At 38.4% G+C, this 19,158-nt stretch overlaps 1 protein-coding gene across 1 annotated transcript; it reads right to left on the bottom strand.

Annotated features, from left to right (window-relative positions):
* Positions 1-845: 845 nt before the first annotated feature.
* Positions 846-4,196, bottom strand: LOC133997300 (N-acetylaspartate synthetase-like). The gene is made up of 3 exons (XM_062436871.1): positions 3,904-4,196; positions 3,364-3,528; positions 846-1,876 (listed from the first exon to the last, which is right to left on the bottom strand). The coding sequence occupies exons 1-3, from the start codon at positions 4,121-4,123 to the stop codon at positions 1,491-1,493; spliced, it is 771 nt and encodes a 256-aa protein (XP_062292855.1). The 5' UTR covers positions 4,124-4,196; the 3' UTR covers positions 846-1,490.
* Between the last annotated feature and the right edge of the window lie 14,962 nt (positions 4,197-19,158).

Genomic DNA, 19,158 nt, shown 5'->3' with positions numbered 1-19,158 from the left:
AGAAAATAAGTGAAGAGTCCTGACAGGGCTGGGATCAACTGCTGCACCCTTCTGTTATCTTGTCTAAGCAGCTGAGTGGTCAAGATAAGCTCTAAAAGAGACTGAGAATCACAAACGTACAGACATGACCACTCCAAGGTGTGTACAGAAAGATGCATTGTTGTTTTCCCAGAGATATACTCATAAAGCAAATCTTTGGTTCATTTGAATGTTACACTGACAGACTCCAGAGTAAAGGCTTAAAATAAAAAGACCTGCAGGGCTTTGTTAGTATGAGCGAAGCAATGCAAATGAGATTTATCCATTATAAATAATTCACTATTTTAATACCTGCCAGTACAGCCACAGACAATATTTATTTATTTATACAAATATTTGTATATTACATATTTATAGTATATATATATTTAAGCTGAGCTAAAGTCATGTGGATAATAACAGACTGTACAATTCAAAAGACACTGATATTAAACAAATTGTCTTTTTAAAAAGTCACAATCTAATAGCACATACAATTTCAAATGACGATTTATTCAAATCACCAGCCTTAAACAACAAAATATCATTGTCCTTACAAAGTGATCCATATAAAGGCATTGTCATGTATCGACAGGGAAACATCATTTGTCCTTTCAAAATAACCCATAAACAGATCCATCACCTCTACAGAGTTAAGTTACTAAAATACTTGGGTATGGGTACAGAAAGATCGTAGTCACAGTTAACGGACACTGTTCTTGACTCAATTTCACTTTTGTTGTGTAAAACAATGACAGTACATTCTTGATATGTCGTTAAAATGGGATACATTTTAATTTAATTTTTTTTTACTTGAAACTTGCATACTAATTTACTTGTGTGTTCAGTTAAGATGTCAATTAATTGAGATGGGGGCAGCTGTGGCTCAGGTATCTACGATTTGGTCCCCGTCTCCTCCGGTTGTGAGTTGTAAAAACACTCTATACACATTTCTTTTAGCCAGACTTTTCCTAATGTGACCTAAAATTTACAAAAATGGAAATAATTTTTTTTTTTTGTTGTTGTTGTTTCTTTGGTGTTTTGTTTTTATGAAGGTGGAAAACCTTTGTTTATATGCAAATGTACAAATTTGACCTGTGTTTATTGAAAAAAAAAGTTATGATGGGGAATTTATGAATGTGAACTGGTGTAGAGACTAATTATGATTCAGAATATAAACAGTATGTAAGGGTTAATATCTTTATGTGATTGTGTTGACAATTCTTAATTGAATAAAGAGAGAAAGTGAAGGAGAAAGAAAGACCGTTTGGCCAGAGATGGAGGTGAATCCCAGTCTTCACTGTCAAGTCAGACAGGTTCACCTCCCTTCTTACAGGTGTAGTGGTGCTACAACATCATGCTACTGAGAGGACAGAATGATTTGCATGGTAGCAAGAGGTTATTGAATGGAAAACGTAAACATGTGTCATTTAAAGTACATAAATGTTACAATGACAGATCAGTCATTCGGGTCAGTGTTGTCCATTTAAAGTGATATTTTGCACATCCAGGCTGTAGTGATGATGGCGGACCCTGTAGAAAATTCGTTCCAGCAGGGACCATCTCGCACCAGGTGTGACAAACCCGTTTGTGACCTCCACACAGCGGAAGCCCAGACCCTTGTAGAGCTGGTGAGCAGCAGGTGTATACGCTGTGGTTCCCAGGACAACAGTGGAGTATCTGTGAGTGACAGCAAATTCCAGGACTTTACGTCCCAGTGCCACGCCGACTCCACTCCGTCGACAACTGCGGTCAACTGACATCCGCTTTAATTCAACTGAACTTGGCTTCTGCTGGCCGACTGCTGCTACAACACCCACCACTTTGCCTTCCAGCGCTGCTACCCACAGACGGGAGTCTGAGGTGGAGTGCAAGGACACAACACAAACATGACGAATAAAGGATAAGAAAATACAGTGAACAAAGGCAAATCATTCATTTTCAAACACAATTCATGTCTCTTTTTTTCACAGTCACAGCATCAGTCGAAGTCTAAGAAAATGGACAATATCCTCTGTCAGTAGGAATTGTATTTCTTCTGTCATGTAGTTGTTACATATTTCCTAATGATAAGAATAACCTTTAGAGCAATGTTGAATAAAAATTGTATTTCACAGGCCAAAAACATTAAAGATTCTCACAGCACCTGATGCTTTGTTTTGGTATGGCTGCTTATTTAATTTCTTTTCTAAAGCTTGTGTGTCACCATGCCTCTGGAGAGTCTTCCCAATAAACCTTTTACTTTCAGCAGTAAATGTTCTGACTATTTGAACTTATCTTAAGTATTTATCTAGCAATGGACAATCACTCAAACAGTTCTTTGTTCAAGAGTGCAATAAGTGTGTACAAAGTAGAGCTATATCTTATTTTAAATCTATAAAGGCCCTCTCCATTCAAAAGTTTTTCTTCTTATTCATTCAGTTGGATGTTTGATGATTATTGTGCAGAATGATTTTCATGTTTCACTCTTGAAGGCTGTTTCCACATTAATCTGCTGAAAATGCGCTCACTGAAAATCTGAGTTTATAAAACACGTACCTCCGAGCATCATTAATGACATCAAAATACATTTTAGGCCAAATGTGACCCAATATACAACTTACTCAAGTGTGATGCGGAACTTTCAATCCTCCAGTGCACAGACACTTGAGCATAGACATTTTCAGTGAAGAAGTATGTCTCGTGTACAGCAGTTGAACTTTTGAAATGAAACATATTTTGATATTTATAGATTCTGGAGTTTTAATGAGGAAGAAGAAGAAGAAGAAGATGCTATTTTAGGGATTTTTAACATAGAAAACTTGTCAGACACAATTTATTATTCTAAGCAGATTATTTTTATATGTCCTAACATGTCTGCAGGGGACCTTCAATTATGTTTTGGACTTCATATCTGCCAGCACTTTTTTAGTCAACTAGGCCTGCAGATAAAAGGCTTTGTTGTATTTACATATTTATGAATAAAAAAAACTTAATTTAGTTTTTTTGCCACCGAAATTTCATCATTTTCATCATCATTTCATCATCATTTTCTTGCAGGTATTTTAAAGGCAAAAAAAGTATTCTGTCTGTACTCACAAACTGTGCAGAAAGATTACCCTGTGACACTAAACTTTTGAATCCAGGTAATGCTATTGCTATTTAACCAAATAGAACATACTACTGTATATAAGTTTGTGTTTTTCATTTGATGTGTAAAAACTGGATAAGTGGCCATGAACATATACTGTATTGGCTGTCTCAATTCTGCCATATGCATCAGTTGGAAATAGTCAAAGCAGATATTTTTTCAGTACATGCTGCGTGTGAACATTTTTGGAAGGTAACTTAAATTCCAGTTATTACCTGGGGACTTCATGTAAAACTCTTCAATGTCACCCATGTCTGTGCTCATGGCTTGCTCCAGGTAACCATGTATCACACGACTGCTGAAGAAGTAGCGCCCACACAGCACAAAAGCAGGGAGGAGTCCTATCACCCACCAACACATGGTGATGACAAAACATACAACTGCCGGAGGAAAGATATGTGTGAATATTAAGAAAATATGCAGTTGTGCTACTTTTAAATGTCTTCATAACGACAGTATAGAAGACTATTAAGGTTGTCAGCTAGCTTTCAAAAGAGAAAAATACAGTGGAATACAGAAAACCACCAAGTTACATTGAATTTAAAAGAAAATTGGAAGAATGTGTTATAAACTGTGGCAACACAAGGAAAGAAAGCACAAGGATTCATGACAAACGGAGAAGTATAAGTGCCTATTTGCAGCAATCATTGAGCTTTTACAGAAAGGTTTTTGTATATACCACCAAAAACATTTTTTTTCCACACTTAAGCTGCAGAAGTAGTCACAGAAAAAAGGAACTTACGCAGTGATCTTACCTGTCATAATAGAATAGAGCAGCAGACTCTCAGGGTGATGTCTCAAGCCTCTCAAGGCGGTGTCTGGTATCATCTCCATTAGCCCTTCAGAAAAGATCTGCTGTACCTGCAGCTTGTCCGCAGGCTCAAACTCACGCACAACTATTGTTTGAAATCCATTTTGAGCTTTTGGTCTTGGTTTTGGTTTGTTGTAATCCCCTTTCTGCACTTTTTCCTCCATATCAGACTTTGTAAAATAACGGGCTGCGGCAGGCAGAGGATGCAGATATAACTCGTCTTTCAAATCTAACTAGTCTTTCTGCAGTAATGCTTCTTTTTGTTATGTTAGATGAGATGACCAGCATACAGCCCAAATACGTTTGGAAGCCAGTCACACCCACACCCTTATCAGTTCCCATATGGATGGGTGAGCAGATGTTGCGCTCAATGACAGTAAAAGGCTCCTTGAATCCCTGATTACTCATAGTAACAGCCAATAGGTTTCAATGAAAGAGCGGTAAAGGCGGTGCAAGGCAAGAGTCTTCAGTTTCAAGTTACACTAGTTTAACTTTGAAGAAATGTGACGCATCCTAAATATTAAAGCCAATGAACTCACTATCTAGTAGTTGTGGTTTGAACTGGTTTCTCTGACATCTTAATAAACTTATTAAGCTACTTTGAAAAGCTTTTTTTAAAAGCTACTGATATGTAGCTATCCGATATGTGTTATTTCATAGTTTTGATGTCATCAGTATTATTTAACAATGTATAAAATAGTGAAAAATAAAGAAAAACATTTGAATGTATGGCTTATGTGTCCAAGCTTTTGAGTAATAGCTGCAACTGATAACGGGCATGCAAATACAGTTGTGATTACTGGGTTGAAGCATTGTGATCAGATCAACAAAAAAAACAGAAGGAAGGAGGTATTTACAATCAAATCTTACAGTTTGACACAGACAATATCAAGGGTCAATTTAGCAGGGGAGCAGGTAGGGGCTCCCAGACTTAATCAATTAGGGGGTAAGGGCATTGTAAGGAGAAAAAGGTAAAGTGATGGGGGGGGGCACTGCATTCAAACAGGTAGTTTTCAATAATGACATCAAGAGGGCAAAACAGGAGGTACAGTACAGCATTCAGACAGACAGACAGAACTTAACAACAGCAAAAGGATATGTCAAATTCCTCATCTAAATTTGGGTTTAATGACCATGTACAACTGCTTTATTATCAAATACTTTCCTATTATGAAGGGCCAAGTTGGATACATCAGCTCCTTTTCAGTAGTAATTATGAATTAAACGCTGTTGTGAATGCAATTTGCGACTCTTGTAATCTTGTAATTACATTAAATCCAATATGATGTGATTGCAGGATAACAATAGGGTGTTTCCTTTTTCATTAGAAAGTAGTGTAATGTATTGAAATTTGATATACAATAATTACATTACAGTTACAATACTAATGCCAGTAATGCTTTTTGGCTTTGATGCTTTTTAGATAATTTTTGTTGGATGATATATTGTTTCAGAAATAATCCCAATAATCAATATAAAATGTCATTTGAAGATCATTTTATACCACTGATATAATGATAATATAATAGCATAATAATGCAAGGGGGGTGGAGGGTGGGGCTGGAGAGTGGGAGTTAAACTTATTTACCTTTAATTCCATATAAGCGGAGCCGCTCACTTCTGCAGTCTCCACTCAGGACGTGAACAGTGAGGAATGGAGGACACTACTTGTTTAGCCAATGTGACATGAATAGACTCTTAGCTGCTAATGTGAAGTGTGGCAATATTGAGGTCAAAAAAAGATCAAGGTTATGTCCATAATTATTATGACAGGACTAATATATGTTATAACTCTCTGCTTTCAGTTAACAAACTGTTAGCTCGATAAAGGAGCTGGAGGTGTGGGGAGGCGGTTACCGATAAGGAGAAATGTGACTACCTGTTACTCCAAAGTTGTCTTATTTACAGGCCATGTAACCTTTCACCTGGACTATGAATCAGGCAAGTTCTTATTCCATTACTTAACTGCAATTTGCTCAAGATTTACACAGGCAAATGGTAGAAGGAGGTTTTAAATGAGCAAACACCAGCTGTTTCTATTTTGGCTCGAGGCTTAAGATGGAGCTCTGTAAAATGAGCCACAAAAGCTACAGTTTATCCATTTGCACTACAAAGGGATGTAGCTAATATAATGCAGTGATTTGATGATAACTTCCACACAATGAAAATAGAATGCAGTGATGACGGCAGAAGGAGAGGGGCTGGGGGGACGCAGGGAAACTGGCGGCGAGTGATTCACTTCTAGTACGAGAACTCTCAGGAGGTCTGTTCAGATCAAAAAGGATCAGAGTACATCAGACAAGACCATGCATGCCAAATGTGATATGAGGGTGTGATCAGTTGGATTCTATATTTAGCGGTGATGACGTGTTTTGGTTGTGATGCTTATGTGATAATGAAACAAATGTTGGAGTGGAGGAAGGCAAGAATTAAAAAAAAAGCTAAAACAAGAACGATAAAAACAAAATATGGAACGACTTATCAAACCTTTGGTAATAGGAAAACTTTTCAAGGTTCTTTACCTTTTAGTTTCTCAGTTCACTCCTTCACACTGAAAAGCACTTGACAAAAAAGTTTTTCCCTCTCCTTTAAATGCAAATGAATAACAGCGCTGTCTGCTTAGAAACACTTTACTCTCAATGAACCCTTTCCTACACAAGTGAAGGAGAAACATAATTTGATAATGACACAAGCAAACATGAAGCAACATCTCTCGAAAAATGTTCAACTCACTAATGATGAACGCACACCTTGAACAGTTTGACATTTTTTCCCTCAATAACACAGAATAACAAACGCAAAAATACACCCACAGACATTCCTTAACATCTCTCACTCTCTTTTTTTCAAAACACTGAACACAGATCGTCTGATTTATTCTATTCCTCTTATTTTATACCGCATATACCTTTGTATTTATGTTAATAAGAATGACTGGGTTATGAATAAACAGAGAGACGTATATTACCCATGAATGATGCAGCCTGTTTGTGTCAATCAAGACAGCCTGATCTCACAGTAATACATGAAATGGCGATGACATTTTAAAGGCTGATTTATTGGTCCTTTGACACTTTTGTTAAGTGTCGCTTGACAGAAATTAAAGAGTCACACAATGTTTTAAATTTATACTTAGGTGTGTTAGCTAAACTAATTAATTAATTAATTAATTAATTAATTAAACAAGGACATTATCTAAAGTTACAGAACAAAATATCAATAAGGAAGTTCAGTGAAAACTACAATCTCCATGACGACGTTAGTAACACTACCCAATCACATTGCGTAACAAAATACTGTATGATGATGCCCTGGACATAACAAAATTCTCCATGTGCACGACATGAGAGGAACGTGTTGAGCACCACTTTACTCTGCCTAAAATATGTCATTTCTTTCAAAAAACACTCTTCAAAATGGTAAATGGTAAATGGACTGTACTTATATAGCGCCTATCTAGTCTTTACGGCCACTCAAAGCGCTTTACATTACAACTCATTCACCCATTCACACACATTCATACACTGATGGCAGGGGCTACCACGCAGGGTGCCAACCTGCTCATCAGGAGGAATTTAACCATTCATTCTCATTCACACACCGTTGGCGCAGCAACGGGAGCAATTTGGGGTTAAGTGTCTTGCCCAAGGACACATCGACACGTGGACTGGAGGAGCCGGGAATCGAACCGCCAGGAATCGAACCGCCATTCCTCCAATTGGAGGACGACCGCTCTACCTCCTGAGACACAGCCGGACAAAACTGTTGAGTGACCATAAATCAGCCTTAACATTCTATTACATGGTGATGGCACGTAATGTGTTAAAATGATGTGTCAGTACCATGAAAATATTGAAAGTCATAGTGGAACCTTTTTCACAGTAGACACAAATATGATCTGGAAAAGTGAGGTAGTTTAGATCATGTAACAGTTTTGGAAAGCACAGACAAATGCAGCCTGAAGTCTTGTGCATGGAATATTGGTTATACTCATAGGTTTTATTGATTGATGCAGACATCTAAGCCTCTCAACTAATTGGCTGTTTCATGATGTAGCTACAATATCTTGGTCTAAACTTACACTGACATAGGAGTTTCCTGTCAGTCTGTTGTTGCATTATTTATTGTTCCTTGCCAGAGATGCATTTCAGCTATTGTCATAAATTCTGAGGTCAGATTGACTGAAAATGTTTCAGTCTGGAGAGTTTACTGTCAGTCTTCTTTATATCATTTAAGCCTCTGCCTGATTTGCTAGCTTTGATCATCTATAGTGAACTCCTAGTCACATTTAGATGTTTATTTTTCCCATATGTGTTTATCCTAGTGTCGCAGGGGTATGAATGATAGCGCATTTTTAACCTCATTTAGCTGGTGACTCAGTAAACTCAAAAGGCACCCACAACTAAAGCCATTATAGAAGACACATATTCTTCATGCAGTAAAATTTGATTCCATGCAAACTGTGCACTGGCATCCATAAAACCTTCCCACATAGGATGTAAGTACACAATAATTTATATGAACAAAATCTGACAGAGCAACCCACATCTATATGAAAGAACATTAAACAGTTTGAGAACAGTTTGTCAAAAAACTGAAAAATATGTCAGTATCTTGCTGGTCTGTGCTATTTACATGTATGTTGCTGTTATTGGTGGCAGTGGTTCAGGAGGTAGTGTGTATGTTCATGGGTGAGTGAGCAAAAGAAACCTTGTAAAGCGCTTTGGGAAAAAAACACTATTTAAGCAGCTATTTATCATGTAAATGGGGCTGAATGATGCTCAGCAGGAGCAATACTACTGAAGCAAAAAATAAATGTAGAACAAATAATGTTTTTCAAGTGTCTTTCTGAATCTCAGAACAGACAAAATTCCACACAAAGCTGTATCCCCAGGCGTTTCCGAAAGTAGTGAACTCAGCAGCCATTTAAGACTTCAGTTATTTTTTGCTAATTTCTGACTGAAAAGAAGAAGAGAGAACTGGAGCAGAGCCAGGAACATGGCTTCTTCAGCAGTTTTCTCACTAACGCTGCAGGGAAACAACTGTCCTTGTTATGTTTTTTCGTAAGTGCTGCACTGAGTCGAGCCCCCAGGTGGGCCCAGGCTGTTCAGTTTGTGCTGAGTGGGCTACAGTGTGGAGGCCTCTGTTTTAGTCCGTCATTTCCCTGTTCCCCCGCCATGCCTCTGGTTAAGTTGTTTTTACTTCAACTTCTCTTTCCTGGTGAGCATTAGTCACCCTCAAAGTATCTATAGTGCAATCAGAAAGTAACACACAGTGATGTGTTTTTTTCTTATTGTTTAAACTCCATTGTATTGGCTTAGAAATGTAATAATGACTTTGAGCTCTTTCTACACATTGTCTGCCAGTTTAAGGTTAATGCAGCAAGAAAGATCCTGACCCTACAGACAGGGCAGATTCTTTGCATTTATAGTGGAATAATCTTGACTGGCCAATGAGTCACCAGATCCTGTGAAAGCACTAACCAATTCAAATCAATACAAGTACACAAATACTATCAGGAAATGTACTGTAAGTATCAAAAGTAAACACAGCTTTATATTCAGTTTTTAGTGACCCCCAATAAATCTTGTGATGGATTGTGATATGATTAATGAGGTAGGGAAGACGAGAAAAAGATACTGCTAAACAAAATTGTATTCATTGTTTATGTTAATCTTTGATATTTGCTATATATTCTAATATCTTCAGGCCTCTAACAATTAGATGAATGAAACCACCTGAAAAACTTTAGAGGGGAACTTGGTGGGTTAAGGCGCCATTCAGTAACTGTTTATTGTGACCTGAAGTAGCACATGAAGTTTCGTGGCTGCAAGTCAGTGGGGAAAAAAGAGGGAAAATGTTAGAAAGGGAGAACAACTGAGTATTTGCAAAAGGCTGTATACAAGCACACCCTCATCTGGCGCCTTAGGCCACTACAGCAAGATGAAAAGGAAAACCACTAGAGGTAATCAAAAACAAGATTTTCAGTTACTCTCTTACAGTAGGATTTTTAATCAAATAAATAAAATCAATGATAAAACAAGATAACCAGGACAAACAGAAAAAAATACAGACCAGTTAGAGTATGATGACAGGTACTGTATTAATGAATAATCACATGCTGACAACCTCACAGAATATTTGAGGACCCAACATTGAAATGTATTCAAAAGAACCTTAATATAATGGTCCATTGATTTTAGTGGCTGAAATGATGAGTCTCTTTTAACAGCTGTTGTTAGCTAGTTAATTAAGCTAACCTTAGTTCAAATGTGCCCTTTAATATGTACTGGATGGCTTCATACATGACATCATTTTAAATAAGTGAGGCAGTCTCACCAGCTAACTGTGTCTTCAGTCAGTAATCACATTACAGTTACTAAGCAAAGAAATATGGCGTTACTTGCGTTACACAAGTTCTTCAATTATAATGTATAAATTGGGCGGATAAAAAAATAATCAAAGGAGCATTTCATGCACACTTTGTGGCACAATTGCCTGACCTCTCATGCTAACACAAAGCTAATAGCGAAACACTTACGGACACACAGTAATGCTCAAGCTGAGTGTATGCAGACCCCAACCAAGCAGCCAAAGTTTGTGCGTTGTTCGTTATCTCCGTCTTTCAGAAACAAACTCAGCAAAGTAATGATAATAGTGAACAGATGTCTGTCATTAGACAGGTACACTTTGGTGAGCTATCTGGGCCGGTGTTTTGTTGGGATGGAAACACCATCTAGTGTTCCCGTGGAGAGTCTTTTTAGCCTGGCCAGTCTTGTGCTGACTCCAAGGAGAAACAGGTTGTCTATATTGTCTATATTATTTTGAGGCAGTTATTATTTGTACAACATGGTGTTAGGATGGTCAAGGCCCATGTTATTTTAACTGTTGATATATTATTTTTACACAACATCACCGGAGTTACTAAGGAGTAACACAAAAGTAATGTAACTAGTAGTGTAATAACTTTCCACAGGGAATAGTTAAGTAACGTAACGCATTACTTTAAAAAAAAAAAAAAAGTAACAAGTAATGTGAACGAGTAATTTTTTGAGTAACTTCCCCAACACTGCTAGTGAACTATGTAGAATATGTGAAAATACTACATTGTATTGCAGTGTAAAGCTAGTTAGCCCTAGTGTTATAAGATATAAGAGATGTAGGAGACTGACAGTTTGTTTTAAACCTGTTTGGCTGCTTAGCTTACATGAGCCAGCTAGACAGATTAGATTTATGCTTTATTGTTTGTATTTGCAAATTGTATGCTTTGCTTTTAGTGGTACAAGAGACACAGCTTTGAGAATGAGGACTAAATAAACTGGTTTGGTGTTAACACTTTGTTCATGAGTTGTTGCAGACTGATTCACATGTTGAGCAATACAAAACTAGTAACAACTCATTATTAAACAATTACTTAAACAGTAGTCACTGTTTTTGTGGGCCCTCCAGTAAAGTTGTGTATGATATTTAATAGTAACTAGATAGTCCTAGGTTGTCAGTTTTTGTTTTTCTTGAATGGTCTGATCATTCGTTGGACCTAAATAGTTTTCAGCCACTTCTCCTAATTCCTATTTTCTATTGATAATTACAATCCACATTAATTCAGTAGAATCAAGATGTGAAGAAACAACAGTACAATAGAAAGATGAGTATGAATGACTGTTGACTGAAGTGACACCTCAGTGACATCACAGGTAGAACAGAACAGAACGTCCCGAGGATGACGGAGGAGGCAAAGAAGGAGAAGGGTAAGAAGGAGTGGGTTGGAGAGAGAATGAGACAAAGAAGTGATAAGATGAACACAAAGTTTCATTTGGTGCTGCAGGATATGATCATTAGAGAGAGCTGTGACTAGGAGGAAAGGAGGTGGAAGGGATCCATGTGAGTCTGAAACACGTGGACTAGAAGACACAGAGAAAGAAGGGGGCAGCGATCTGCAGAGGGCCGTGATTTTGTTTTGGTTCAAGCTTATGATATAGTTGGTCTGTGACAGTTTTAATCAGGCAAGCACAGAGGGAAATGAGGACACAGGGGAGAGGGAACTGTGGGTAGGAGGACTGATTTATTGGTGCTGTATCATGATTTTCTGAGTTAGAGAGATCAGACATGCCCACCCCCTGAGATTCCATAAATATTTGTTCTGGGGTTTTTAGCCTATGGCAGTTATTAGCATTAGCCAAAATATTTTACAGTGGTATAGACAACTGCTTCCTCAAGATCATGAAGTAGTCATACAAAGTTCAACACTGCATCTACAGATTCTACACCTCGGGAGGAAATGTTCTATATGCTTAACACTTCATGAAGTGAATTTGTCTATCCATGTCATGCCCCATGTGACCACCTTGATGTCCTTTTGACTTCCTGCACCTTGTCATGGTCAAGTGTTCCCAGGCCAGCTGGGAGTTATATATTCCCTTAAGTGTGTCCACTGACCAAAAGGTCATTTCTCAACACAAGGGACCTTAACAATCTATAACCTGAACCTTTGAGGACTTATAGAGCAATGGTGGTCAATTCTATCTTGCTTTTCAGAAGTACATCATTGAAAAGACGACACCACTTGGGACATACATCAGACATTTTAAGTCCTCACAGATATAGATGTAAAATGGTGGTTACTGCTATGTTGCTGTGTTTGTTGCTGTTGAGATGTGACAATACTTCTGTTAGACCAATCCCTGGAAAAAAAAAACATGTAGGCAAGCTTGGTTTTATACTTGAATGGTGCCAAAATTCAGCTTCCACAATGTGGAACTCCAAAGGAGTACCCTGGAAGCAAAAAGAAGAACCCAATCAGGAACTGATCATGTTTAACTCCTGACACTACCTTCTCATTGCTCCCAATGGGCAAGAGTCATACCTCTTACAGCTGCTAGAGGTCTGGGAGGACAGTCATTGTCAGGCATATCTGATTTCTCTTGAAACTGTTATGATCTCAGAAGCTGTTTCCATGAGATGATCAATTATATTTGAAAATGCACCAAAAATACCAACCAGCAAAATACCATGGATGGTGCAATTGGTGGAAGAAGGGGCACAGGACTGAGTTGACTTATAATTTTCTTATGTAGACCTGTGACTTGACTTTGTTTTGAAAAATTGTTCTGATCCAAACAGCCAAAGTGTTTGGGTAGTTTCTTACTTTGCAAAGTAAATAAAAGAAGGAAAGGTTAGTCTCAGCAGGTGATAACTACCTTTCCTATAGTTAATTGCTTGAAAAGTAAAATGTGCAAACTATTACTAATGGAAACTGCTGCTCATTGACCTACGTGACAGCTGAGTTTTTTTTTCTCTTTTGTTTTTGCTGCTTGTCTGTCACACTCCTTTCCCCCCTTTAATTTGTCTATGTTCCCCAGCTTACCTCCTTCTCTGTCCCTCTTATCCCATCATTTTTTCTAGATCTTGCTTTTATTTCTTTCCACTCCATTGTCATTATGTCACCCCCTTCTTCTTCTCCTCCCATTATCTCACTTTAAATGTCAACCTGACTGATGATGTCAGAATCATCCCCAGACATCTGTAAAAGTGTGTGTCCATCTGTTTGTTGTGTTTGTTCTGGAACATGTTTGCTTATATTAGTGCTTGATTCACTAAGCCCTCTGGGTTAAGTGTTTTTCTTATGCACATCAATATTTCTGTAAAAGGGTAGAATTATGTAATCTTTCTTTGGAATTTTTTCTGTGGAAACAGTATCCCAGGAAAGTCTATGAGATACTCCAGAAACACTAAAATACACACTGAATTGTGAATGCTTGTGTCATTTAAATCATAAATAATATTTTGTGGCCTAGTTGAGAAAATGTGGCGAGCCTGTGCTGCTTATGCACATAAGGAAGTGTATCTCTTATATGCATATTTGTAGGTGTGTGTATGTGTAGGCATGCGTGTATCTTGGTTTTGTGATGTGATGAGGAACGTCTGTCTCCCAGTGGGCCTCTCTCAAAGCGTACCAGCAATGCCAAACTCTGCCAACGAGGGTGCGTTCGCACGTGTGTGCGCGTGCACACTTAAGCCTTCCAAATGTTCTCGGCTGCAGAGAGATCCAAGAACATGACTCAAACGTCACACCTCTTCTGTTGCTATCTTTCTGTCTCCCTCTCTTTCACACAAGCTCTCCTTTTCATCTCTTTCTGTCAACAGCAAACTGTGTTGCACCCCATATTGGAATCAATGACTTTTCACCTTTTTCAGTCTTTTTGTTACACACACACACACACACACACACACATTCAGAGTAACAGTCTGGGATATAGTCTGTGAAATGTCTATTTGCACAGAATGTTTTTTATACTGGCCATGCATGTATCACAGAGATAAAAATGTAGACAAACTGAAGATTATAAGCTTCATTAAGGGTACTATTTCTTGATCAGATTGTAGTCCATTATACTTTGTATATGCCCATATGTTCCTGGATGTGTGTTCATTTATCTTCATGTTTGCATATTTATAAGCAACACCTTGCATGTGTTTGATATGCATTACACAAGGAACAACAGTGCCTCATCAAAAGTCTTTCTCTCATGTAGGCTTGTGGCAGGATCAAACTCCTGCTCTCGTCTCTTTGGTATGGAAACTATTCACAGTCCTCCCCACTGTGAAAATCGACATAAATGAAAAACATTTCCACAAAGGACTATTTTGAATAAAATACAACAGAATAATGAGTATAATAAAAAAAACTGACTATGAGTAAAATAAATAAATCAGAAACTGCTAATGGACGACTGCAGAAAAATGGACGGACAAGAAATGACACATTTCTGGTTAACTCTATGAATGAGTCAGAAAAAAATCAGAAGAGCTTGCCAGTACATGTTGGAGGTTACATGTTAGAAAGAAAAGGGAATAGACAAAGTGAAACAGATGTGAGGGGAAAAGCAGTGCATCTGATGTCAGCAGGTCATTACTAGAGAGAAAGTGTATGTGTGAAAACAAGAATACAGAGACCTGGTGAAAGGAAGTGTTATATCTGCTGTATAAGTCTGATAAGTTGCATAAATTCCAATCCTTGAACGCCTAAAATGTGAACAACGCTAAAAGCACGTCTTTGCATGAGAATGTGTGAAAATTGTTCACATGCTTGTGAATATGCGCATGTTTGTGAGTGTTAGAGAGAAGGAGAGAGGGATGGTGGAGCAGCAGGTGGAGGCAAGTTGTGACAAAGTAGTGACGCACTTAAACAAGTGCAAAGAAACCAGCCTCCTCTCTCCGTCTCTGTTTTGCTCCCTCTCTTCTCGTGAATACATTTGGAGTCATCAATATTCATCTATTCAACATACTGTAGCATCCACAGACACATTCATGTCCTGCCCCTCCAACCCCCCCACTTTTTCGCAGCTCTGCCCAATGATTCTGATTGTGTCTGGCTGTTGACTGACATGCACATTTTCCAATCGAACCCACACAATTTGTATGCACTCTGCGATGACAGTGCGTCATGGAATTTTTCTGCCACACACAAATGTTTGGAGCCCAATGAGAATGTGAAGGATAAGCTGTCTGATGTCCTTATTTCATCCTTATATAGACATGACAAGCTGCATGTGGTTCCGCACAGTGAGATCTCTGCCACAGAGTGTGATCTGTGTGTGTGTGTGTGTGTGTGTGTGTGTGTGTGTGTGTGTGTGTGTGTGTGTGTGTGTGTGTGTGTGTGTGTGTGTGTGTGTGTGTGTGTGTGTGTGTGTGTGTGTTTGTGTATGTTTGCACTGTGAGCCTGTGAGTTGTGTATGTGACAGCTTTCTGTTTACTTAGTTGTCTGTTTGCACAGAAAGACGTCTGGCACTGACATACTGTTGGACAAAGTGAATATTACTCTAGGCAATGAAAGAATCAAAGTGAAGACTTGGTGCAATAAATGCACCTAAATATGTAAAAAGTATACATCTTTTCCTTACCAATTAACTGTGTTTGTGTTTGTAATAACGGTATGCAGGACATAAAGTTCCCATGACAACAACAAATGAATGCATCTTATTGCTGGAAATGAACATGGAAAAAACTATTAAACGCATTGTTTACTTGACTTCCAGGAGAAAAGTTTGATTTGAAGTTTGATTTCACCCAAATTACAAAAACAATTTTTTTTCATGTGGTATTACATGAAGATAGTTTTGGCCTTTATGTGGTGAGATTTTGAGATGAAAATATTTTTGAAATATTAAACAGCAACATGTGTTCTCCATGGAATATTTGTTATATATATATATTCTGGAAAGGGAAGCAGACGTTTGAGGGGAATGAATGAAATTCTATCCTCGGCCACTTTGACAGCAGAAATCTGAAAGGTGGGCTGTTACTGTGTTTTCACTGCAGATCGTCAGGGAGCACTGTGTGATGAAAACCTGACATTATGTACTAAGAAAATCTGTAACTTTGGAAAACATCCAGTTGATTTGACTCACTCAGGCTGCTGAAGCCTCATATTAACTTCAGATAAACTTTAGAATACAGATAGTGAGGATTTTGACCAACATGTTTTTTTTGTTGTATGATTTCTTTTGGGCTTCTTTTGCCTTTATTCAGTCAGTATCATGTGGCATGCGCTCTAACCACTCAAACACCAAGGCGCTCCGAGCATATTTGTATGTATCTATACAAGAATGTGTTAATATTGTTAGACCTTGACAGTTAAGATAGACCAAATCAAGATGGATTTGAACAAAACAGTGAACCTATCCTTTAGTGGGGGTTTCACTGTTTTTATATTTTCATGCTTCTCTTTACTTTGATGAATAATCCACACCAGTTTGGAGTACACATGAGTTTAGATAATATCACTACATCACATTAACTGCTCCTGATCAGCACCCCATGTTTTTTTTAATTTACTGTCAATGCTGCTGTCTTAGTGTTTGGATACTTAATGTTACAATGCTACTAAACAGTAACTAGTATTTGTTGTGTTGTTTCTGGTTTGATGACATGCTGTCAGCATATTGAAAGAGCAGGTGTTGTTTATGATGTCACTGTATCATTGTACAGGGTCAGTGTGCATGAGATGTCAGTGAATAGTAATGAAGTTTACACTGTTCTCAAGCTCTGGTTTTATTTCCTGTTCTCTGTCTCTCTCAGCGAAATAGTTGAGAAAGCTGGACAACTGCCTGGAGGGCTTACACAATACTGTGTGTGAGTGTGTGAGAAACACCACCACAAAGCAATTCTGGTAAAACAAGTATGAATTTATTATTTCTTTATGCTATATCTTTCAATAACATCTCATGTTTTTCTTTTACAGTAAAAAATAAATGACAAATAAGCCACTCTGTCATCATATAGAATTATTTCTTTCTCAGATACAAAACACAGAACATGCACGTTGACAGACTCAACAAGGAAATTGTGAAAAATGGTATAACTGGCACTTTGGTCTTCTGACAGTTGACCTCGCTGTCACGGCCACTGAAAAGCACCGGGGCTCAGTTTGACCTCCTCCACGAGACTCAATAAGAGACTGAACAGCCAGATGACACTGATTATTTTCCAAAATCATACTTCTATTATTTTAAGATTGAAAAAAAAAATCTCAAAAAGGGGCAGTCGCATGCTGTGACTCAAAACCAGAAAAAACGACTGCGGTTGTCTCAAGGTTAACTTGCTTTGTGTGTGTGTGTGTGTGTGTGTGTGTGTGTGTGTGTGTGTGTGTGTGTGTGTGTGTGTGTGTGTGTGTGTGTGTGTGTGTGTGTGTGTGTGTGTGTGTGTGTGTGTGTGTGTATGTGTGTGTGTTTTTTTATGTTTGTGTGTGGGTGTGTGCACATCACTAATAATGCCTGCTTCTCTTTCACTCCTACTATATCTTGACCTTGCTCTCCTCACCTCTGCTGGAGCTATGCATACCCAGCTCCTGCTATTTGTGTTCTGCCCTTGAGAGATTTAAATAGATTTAGGAATCCGGTGTGTAAAGAAGAAAGAAAAAGAAAAGTAGGAAAGAAAAGAAAAGAAAAGAAGAGTTGCTATACATCAGCACACCTACATAATATTGCTTCCTGCAAGGCAATGTGGAAACTTGGATCAGAGAGGGAGGGATTAATACTCTGCTGAGAGAGATTGCGTGGGCGCCCATATTGGGTAACTTCCTCATCTTTTTCTTTTTGCCCTACTTCCACTGCTTGTTCTTCTACTTTTGCACTCTAAGCATTAACAGCTCTCTCTAGGTTTCGACTTGAAAGCCCACTCCTCCCCACAACACCTCAGATCATCTCCGTCAGTCTGCCTGCGTGTCAGCTTGTCGGTCTTAATTTGTGTCTTGCTCTCACCAGACTCTCATTGCTCTATTAGCGTATTTACAAATCCGCCAATTTTGCACCTTGTCTGTCCATCTGGCATCGCCCACCGATGAATCAGTGGAGTGACAAAACCTGCTGACGTATTTGCCTTTTGCAGCGTTGCCAGCTTGTGAATCCATTCATCCACATTTATTCACACACAGACAGACAGATGCCCATCACAGCCAGAGTTATTCTGACCGGCGATGTAGCTGCGACATCAGGTCCATGTGGTCGATCCTTTAAGTCTGCTTTAGTCAGATTTAGTCACGCTTTAGTCACACGATGGCAACCTGCTACTCTTTGGCAGAATTCTGTTTTTGTTTTTAGTTGTTTTGTCCCAGATTTGCTCTTTGCTTTTAACAGTCAACCCTTTCGAAAACAAAAATGAGCATGCAGAGCACTTTGGATCAGTTTTTTTTTTAAACAATATATCCTATAAATATTGCCCCCAAAAGAAAAGCATGACAGCATGATTCAGGAAATATTCAGTGTTTTTTATCAAGATCTTCATCTGCATCCAGACGACAATTTTTACAAATATATCAATATGTCACAGAAAGACATCCAACAATCAAATCTCTGGCTTCCTGACAGGAAGCATCCCTCCCCTGTGGTTGTCGCAAATGACACCATATTTACAGAAAATGATGGATTGTAATGATTGGTTCTAAATGAGCGGTTTTATTACTTTTCTCCTGCAGGTTGCTGCTTCTACGGCCAGCACTGTCCTTCATGGTCTCGCTATATATCTTGTTGCTTCTTTTCTTATTGCTGCATGAACGTTGTCATCCCTCCTACACTTTCCTCTTTTCTTCTCTCTTCCTGTTTCTAAACCTGTTTCTTTAAAACTCCCCTCCCGTCCTCTCCCTGTCTTTTTCCTCATCGCCCTTCCTTCTCCATTGTGCATCTTTCTCTCTCTCTCTCTCTTT

Source organism: Scomber scombrus, chromosome 2, assembly GCF_963691925.1.
Source record: "Scomber scombrus chromosome 2, fScoSco1.1, whole genome shotgun sequence".
NCBI lineage: Eukaryota > Metazoa > Chordata > Actinopteri > Scombriformes > Scombridae > Scomber > Scomber scombrus.
The sequence above is the reverse complement of the archived record's forward strand: the minus strand, read 5'-3'. Positions and strand labels throughout refer to the sequence as shown.